General features: G+C 57.4%; 1 protein-coding gene across 6 annotated transcripts in view; it reads left to right on the forward strand.

Annotated features, from left to right (window-relative positions):
- The first annotated feature begins 229 nt into the window (after positions 1–229).
- Positions 230–8,076, forward strand: part of SUSD3 (sushi domain containing 3) — a 26,079-nt gene continuing 18,232 nt past the window's right edge. For 4 of the 6 annotated variants that reach the window (XM_011996861.1, XM_011996865.1, XM_011996866.1 and 1 more), the window contains exon 1: positions 236–372. In XM_011996861.1, coding sequence (XP_011852251.1) covers positions 285–372 — 88 coding nt within the window. In that variant the 5' untranslated portion in view covers positions 236–284. Of the gene's footprint in view, positions 373–8,076 lie in introns of all 6 variants that reach the window. The other 2 variants (XM_011996864.1, XM_011996862.1) reach the window with 2 other exon arrangements.

Genomic DNA, 8,076 nt, shown 5'->3' on the forward strand with positions numbered 1-8,076 from the left:
CAGAGGTAGCCGCGCGTGCAACGCCCCGGAGGAGCAACACTTTCCGCTCGGCCAGCTGGCTTGGCCCGCTGGGTATTCGGGCTCCCCAGGGGACCCCGCCCCCGCCCGGATCTCGGTCCCAGCCCAAATGTGGGCGTGGTCTGTAAGTTGCATGGCACCGCCCCTGGGCGGGCGCGGGAGGCGGGGCTTGTTGCGTCCCGCCCCTCACCCAGATCCAGGTCCCGCCCCCACAAGCTCGGCTCACTGCCCTGGCAGACCCCGCCAAGCGCCTCGGAGCGCGCAGGATGCGCGGGGCGGCCGCCACCCTCCGTGGCAAGGCGAGGCCCCGGGGGCGGGCCGGGGTCACCACGCCTGCCCCAGGGAACCGCACAGGTGAGGGCTGAGGCCGAGTGGCCGCGTGCGGGGCTCTGCGCCCATTTCACAGACGGGAAAGCCGAGGGGAGGGGGTCGCGGGGCCGCACAGCCGTGGGTGGGGGCCACAGCCGCGATCTGCCCCTAGTATGAACCTCCTCGACCCTCCGCCAGCCCAACAGGCGCCCTAGCGGAGCCGAAGCCTGGCAGCGAGCAGCAGCCCGCGCGCCCCTTCCCGAGTCGCCGCCGCGCCTTGGTCCCGGGCGCCTGCGGACACCGCGGCCGGCCAAGCCTCTCCACGCCGCAGGCGCCGGACCCCTCCGCGCCCCTCCGGGGGAAGTCGAAACGGGCCTCACCTGGCGGGCGGGCGGCGCGGAGGCGGGAGCGGGGAGCCCTCTCTGCCCCTGAGGGAGGTTGCATCTTCACGATTCCTTGGTGACCACCGCAGCTCCACTTTACAGATGGAGAAACTGAGCCTGCGAGAGGGGAGTGGCTGTCCGAGGTCATCCTATGGCCAGGCTTGGGATCGCCTCGGCTGTCTCCGAGGCTGAGGCCTCCGGAAGGAAGAGAGGCTGCTTTTTATTTTACTTTTAAGTGTTTGAATTCAAGAATGTGCTTAAAGAGCTTTCTGCTCCCGTGCCCAAGTCTCCGGGGTTCGATTGCTGGCCTTGCTCCTTGAATGATTCTAAAGTCTAACCCTTGTAGAAGTGGAAGCAAACCGGAACTCGGGGTCTCAGATATCCCAAAACCTTTTTTCCGTGGCCACTACCCACGAGCGTTAGGCCTGAGGGTCCTGGCTGTCTCGGGCGTTGCGGGGCTAAGGCTCTGCGCAGGAGGAAGCTGAAGCCCGGACTGGGGTGGGCTGGACCAGGTCACGCTGTCAGCCTGCAGCGTCAGGGAACTGGCAGGAAGGTGGCAGGAGGCTGGCTTCCTCTCACAGATGGGGAAACTGCGGCTCAGGGAGCTAATTCACCGAGCAGAGCTCCTCAACTCCGCAACGTGGGCGCTGACACTTGTTCCTGGCGCTGGTGGACTTGGTTTGTTTAGTTTGACTCTCCGGCAGCCTAATGTCCAGAGCCCCTCATTTGGTGTTGGGGTGATGAGCACTTTTGCTCCTGTGGTTGAGCAAGGCCTGCCCAGGGCCTGGTACTGCCTGAGGAGCCCCTTCTACTGGCACAACAGCCTGGAGGAGTGGGTGCCAATGCCCTTTGGATAGCCTTGACTTGCCCAAGGTCAGCCCAAGGCCAGGGAGTATCTGGAGGCTCTGGCATATTTGCATACAAAAGGTTGTTTGCCTTGGAATTTGCGCTGGGAATGGAGCTTAGTCTGGCACCCTGTACTCTTGTTCATCCTCCCTGGCCCTGGCTCTGCCTCTGACCACCATGACCACTTCCCAGGCACTGGCCCACTTGTTGGAGTTTGGGGTTAGAATCCTCCTGTGACCTGGGGTGAGTCGCTGCACCTCTGTGCCTCAGTTTCCCCATGTCCCCCAGTTTCCCCACTGTCTACCTGCCCCCAAGCTTGTGGACAGGCCCAGTGGAGCCCCGGGAGGATACTTGTTCTGGTGCAGGGATGATGCCGTCATCTGGACTCCATCACTCTCCTGCCATGAGATCTCAGTTTCTTGATCTGTGAAATGTGCTGTGAAGTGAGAGGCTAGGGGGTTGGGAGTCTTTGGAGAGGATTTGACACTAAAACACCACTGGCCAGGAGTGGTGGCTCATGCCTCTAATCCCACACTTTGGGAGGCTGAGGCGGGCGGATTGCTTGAGTCCAGGAGCTCAAAACCAACCTGGGTAACATAGCAAGACCTCATTCTACAAAAAAATGCAAAAAAAAAAATGAGCCGAGCATGGTGGCATGTGCCTGTAGTCCCAGTTATTCTGGAGGCTGAAAGGTGGAAGGATTGCTTTAGCCCAGAGTTCGAGGCTACAGTGAGCTGTGATCACCTCACTGCACTCCACCCTGGGCCACCAGAGTGAGATTCTGTCTCAAAACAAAACAAAAACCAAAAACACAGCATGGGCATGTGTGTTTTTCCCACCATCTTTAAAATGGGACCATTACCACCGGCTTTCCTAGAGTAGCTATGAAGAGCACAGTAGTGCAGACACACTTGTCTTCCTGGGAGGCAGGAAGTGGTCTTCCCTCATCTCCCATGAGCGCCCTGGGAGAAGGGCAGCGTGTGGGGGAGACTAGCTCAGAGTAGGAGTTTATCATGTTTGTTGTGTGACTGGCCCCTGGCCCTGCTCCCAGGTCAGCCCCAGCACTCCCTGATCTGGGAGATTGTCCAGGAAAGCAGGGTTCCAGTGGCTGTAGGTAACCCCCCTGGCATCCCTGGAAGGGCCTTGGAGGAAGAGCCTGGGGGGGCAGGTAGCAGGAGGTGTGCTCTGCCGGTGCCTTCTTGGCTTCACCCCTGAACTCCTGCCCCAGAACTGAACTGTGTCCATTTTACAGAGGAGAAATTGAGACCCTGTGAATGCCTGTGTAAGTCAAAGCAAGGCGGACACGCCCCGTGATGCCTGTTTATGGCCTCCTAACACCCATCGGCATTGACAGAGCAGCTGGTAGAAGACACAGGTTCCCGGAGCCTCGGTTTTCCACCAGGGATGTGGGGGTCACGTTCCTCATTTGGAATTAGCCCCCCTGTGTTCTGGAGGATTGTGAGCTTTCCACGTCCTAAGGCAACCCTGCTGCTCAGCCTGGAGATGGAAGGCTGCAGTGGCTCTGAAGCCTGTGCCCACCCTCCATGTGGAGATGGGCTCAAAGAGGGCAGTTGACTTACCTGAAGACACACAACCAGGGCTATGGGCCACCCACGTGTAGTGTTGGGGCCAGGCCCTGTCCCCACTGCCAGGGTCTTGGGGGTCCTGTTCTCAAAGCACCTCTGTGTGCACAAGTCACCCCCTTTAAACTCTGAGAAATTCCTCTGAAGGTTCCTGTTTCACATTTGGGGGAACTGAGACCCAGATTGAGGTCACACAGGGACTCACTGGCAGGTGGGGATCGAGTCTAGGTGAGACTGGGTCCACAGCCTGCCTCTATCACTCGGGTGCCCTCTCTCCCACAGCCTCAGCCAGCATAAAAGGGAACATAGTTACTTGGTCGCATAGCAGGCGAGGTCAGGGTATAGGGGCTGTGTGGCGAATCCCAGGAGGGAGGATGGAAGGGCTGACCTGGGGTCCAAGGTTCTAGATAGAAGATTAACAAGTACGGATTGTTCTCAGACGCCTGACTGGCCTCATGGGCTGGGAGGATGAGGACCCACCCGGTCAGGCCTGCCTGCCTCCGTACATAAGGCCAGAGAGGGAGGAAGCGCAGCTGCAGTAGGTGGCCGGGCAGAGGCGCAGGTGCGGCATGTGGGCTGAGGGCCGCTCAGGCATCCCACAGGTGTGCCCCGGAGGTACCCATTGGCCCTCTCCACCTGCCCCTGAGCCGTGGGAGGGCCAGGCAGGGCCTCATGTGTTTGATTTTGTACCTTGTTTGCATCAAATCGGGTTTCTGTTGTTTTTCCTTCTCCTTTAAGATTTACATGCAAAGGGATCTAAAGGGTGCCAGGTAAGAAATGCCCCAGCGCTGGGCCAGCAGATCAAGGGCAGCCACAACCAAGGGCTGGGGAACAGCAGGCAGGTAGGGTGGGGCTGGAGGCCAGGACAGATCCAGGGAGGCAAGGCCTCTGTCTCCAGCTTTAGGGAAGAGACATCCTCAAAGACAGCTGGGGTGTGGGGTCCCCTGCAGGGATCAGGCACAGGAGGGCCATCTGCGGGCAGCTGAGAGTTCATGAGTATTTGAAGCAGGGGAGGGGACAGGTGGGATCTGCCTCTCAGGCACCAGGCATGGGGAGGGGCTCAGGAGGTCAGTGAGGGGTGGCCCTGGGTCCCCTGGGAGTCCTGGAGTCTCTGTGTGAGCAGGACTTGGCTGTGTGGCAGTTAGAGCCAAGGGTGATCCACCAGCTCCATCCTCATGCCTTGGTGATTTCTTGGAACGCCCCTGGGAGTTGGGTGCAGGTAGAGACTTCGCAGGCCATAGCTCCTGGCACTGTGCTGCCTGCCTGCCCCATCCTGGCTGTGAGTTCGCTGTGAATCCTATGGAATCCTGGCTGTGAGTTCGCTGTGAATCCTATGGAATCCTGGCTGTGAGTTCGCTGTGAATCCTATGGAAAGGGCTACCCCAAGGGGACAGGAGTGCAGGCTCCTACCCTTGGCACTGCCATTGTGCAGCCAGGGGCCTTGGGCAGGTTTATGGGCCTCAGTTTCCTCATCTGGAAAATGGAGCCAGCCCAGAGAAAGTGTTTCCTGACCTCCCAGGCTCAGGAAAGGAGTGCAGGAGACCCCACTGGGGCCTGGAGGGTTGAAGGTCCCCTGTATACTGCAGACTTTGGGGATCAGGGACTAAGGGCTGAAGTTTTCCTGGGTTTCATGGACCTTGGGGATTGAGGCCCAGGGCCCCAGTAGGGCTCATGTCCTGGGCTGCTCAAGCCCTGACCTAGGGAGTGACCCTGTGCACCAGATCCTGTTCCAAGGTCTCCACAGGGCAGTCCTGCTCCTCTCAGACCCCAGGAGGGCAAGTCACCAGTTTTGCAGACGGAGAAGTTGAGACTGAGCCAGGTGAGAAATCCAGGTCCAGGACCTGCTGCTGGGAAGGGTCTTGTCAGGATCAGACCCTGGGAACCTATTGATTAGCCTTCCAGGAAACCTGCCCACCCAACTGGGGGCTAAGACCAGGGCATTCCCAGTCAGTGGCTTCTCTTTCTGGCAGCAAAGGCCACAGGAACATGACTTTGCCTCCCCGTGCCCTCTTGGCTGAGGGCTTAAAGGAGGTTGGACCTCTCGGCTGCTCTGAGGAGGCAGATCAGGGCTGTGAGTGTTCAGCGAGGACTCACCCTGCCCTCCCTCCTACCAGTAACTTTCCCAGACCCTCTGCTTGACTTGTGAAGGAAAGCCATTCCAGCAGTGCACTTACATTAGGACCTGGGCATGAGACCCTCCTGGTCAGCTGGCTAGAAATGCAGGGTCTGACGCCAGGACTGCATTTAAGGCCCCCCAGCCCCACTAGGCACCATCCTTCTCTGCTCATGTACAGTTAGGGGGCTGGCATCAATTGTACTGGGCTTGTACTCCAAATCGTTTTATACTTTCATTTGAGTTTTTAATTTGACAGCACATCTCGGACTTCTTGTAGGTCAGTGTTACTGCGCTGGCTGGTCCCGTTTCTTTGGTTGAGGGTGGTGACTTCACCTTTTTTTTAAATCTTTTTTGAGACAGAGTTTCACTCTGTCAACCAGGCTAGAGTGCAGTGGTGTGATCTTGGCTCACTGCAGCCTCTGCCTCCGGTTCAAGCAATTCTTCTCCCTCAGCCTCCCAAATAACTGAGACTACAGGCGCACACTGCCACACCCCGCTAATTTTTATTTTTTTAGTAGAGATGGGGTTTCACCATGTTGGCCAGGATGGTTTTGATCTCCTGATCTTGTGATCTGCCCACTTCGGCCTCCCAAAGTGCTGGGATTACAGGTGTGAGCCACCGCACCCAGCCGACTTCACCCTTTATCCCCCACGTCTGTGAGGCTCAATGATGCAGGCAGGACAGGCCCTGGGGATGCTGGGAGGGGGCCATGCTTGCCCCCTTGTTGATGCCTTTCACTGTGACATGTAATCCACTACCTGCAGTTGCTGTCTGAGGACAAGAGCCCTCACTATAGCAGAACCTGGCGGCTGAGAACACAGGATGTGGCTTTTGACAGATGAAGTGTGAACCAAGACAAGACCTTGGTTGACCTCAGACATGCCTAGGCGAGAGCCGACTGGTCAACCTCAGACATGGCTAGTCATGAGCTCCCCACCCGGCTCAGCACAACATGTGGGCAGGCAGGGGCAGGGGCTGCTCCTCCTCCTTTTTTATTTTTTATTTTTTATTTTTTGAGATGGAGACTCGCTGTGTCGCCCAGGCTGGAATGCAGTGGGCACAATCTCGGCTCCAGGTTCACGCCATTCTCCTGCCTCACCCTCCTGAGTAGCTGGACTACAGGTGCCCGCCACCACGCCCGGCTAATTTTTTGTATTTTTAGTAGAGACGGGGTTTCACTGTGTTAGCCAGGATGGTCTCGATCTCCTGACCTTCTGATCCGCCCGCCTCAGCCTCCCAAAGTGCTGGGATTACAGGCGTGAGCCACCGCGCCCATCCGAGGAGCTGCTCCTTCTAAGACACGCTTAGAGGAAGTCAGCTGTGGAGGTGGCCTTGCTGATCATCATTTCATCCAGTCCTTGCCCCACCCTGCCTGCTGTGGTATTTGTAGGTGGAGAAGTGACCAGGGTCTTCTGGAAAAGCCGGACTGACCCTCAAACCCAGGTCCTCTGGCTCCAGAGCTGGGCCTGGCTGCCTCGGGTGCATGGGAGGCCCTGGTGGTCACATCTGTCTTGTTTGAGAGAAAGCTATGTTCCCACGGTGACACACAGTCTCAGTAGAATAAGTCTCGAGGATCAGCCCAGTGCCCAGACGGTTCAGCAGTGGTTAGTGTCTGGGTCCTGGATGGGGAGTGGTATGGCCGCCCCTTCCCTGGGACCCCAGTGGGTAGGAAGGGGATGTGCCCAGGGGATTAGTTACATGTCAGCAGTGGGGATGCTCAAGGTCTTCCCCGAGCATTTTTCTTTTGAACATCCGGCAGAGTTGAAATAATTTTTTGCCTGGACATGCACCAGCTCGATTCCACCCTTCGCATTTCGCTGTGCCTGCTTTCTCACATCTGTCTCCATCCCTTGGTCCACCCCTCCAGGCATCTCATTATTCTAACGAAGTTATCATTTTATTTTTAAAGAATGAATTCACATTCATCCATTCATCTTCTCACTGGGCAGACACAGCCAGGTGCTTGTTGTGGGTGCTGGGTACACTCACCCTCGCCAACCTCCCCTCCCATCCGCCAACGGCTACTCCCAAACCTATGGCTGGTGGGGCCTCCTCTCTGCAAGGGCCACAGTGGACTGGGAAGCCACAGAGGAATGCAGAAGTCGCAGCTCTAAATTAAGGACTGGGAAGTGTTGGCCGCCTGGCTGCCCTGGAGAAGGGGCCACGTGGCCAGCCCGTGGCTGCCCTGCTGTGTCTGCCAGGGCTCCAGAATCCCATAGGCACCTCCTTGGCCAGAAGAACAGTGCATATCCAGATCCCAAGATCCTGAAAAAGCAAAGTGGTTTCTGGCCCTTGGGGAGTGCTGATCACGACTCTTGTCAGTGAGGTCAGGCTGCCAGTCCTCTATTCATTTGTTCTTGCATTCATTCATTTATTCATTCCTACACTGATGTCTGCGGATACGGAGCATGGTAGTTGATGAAGAGCCCAACCCTGGAGACAGAATTCAAGTCCTAGCTGTGCCACTGGGAGCTAGGTGACCCAAGGCCAGCGAGAGTCAGTCCAGGGTTATAGGAAATAGCCCAGGCCAGGGGTTAGAGCTGTACCTGGCACAGGTAATGCTCAGTGTCAGCTGTCATCGACCCAGCATCCCTGGGCGGTTCTGCCTCCTGCTGACTCCAGTCCTGCCCACTGTCCCCTCCATCCCCCGGAAGGGCAGGGCAGCTCCTCAGGCCCTCCCCACTCTGTGTACCACCCCTAGAAATTGTGCACCCCTCCCCTGCAGCCTCCCTAATCTGAAGGGCTGGTCTTTTTAACTCTGACAGAGATAAGAAGCAAAAAAAGAGTATCTTCAGTTGCTTTTTTTTTTTCTTTTTGAGA

This window comes from Mandrillus leucophaeus, unplaced genomic scaffold, assembly GCF_000951045.1.
Source record: "Mandrillus leucophaeus isolate KB7577 unplaced genomic scaffold, Mleu.le_1.0 Scaffold527, whole genome shotgun sequence".
Classification (NCBI taxonomy): domain Eukaryota; kingdom Metazoa; phylum Chordata; class Mammalia; order Primates; family Cercopithecidae; genus Mandrillus; species Mandrillus leucophaeus.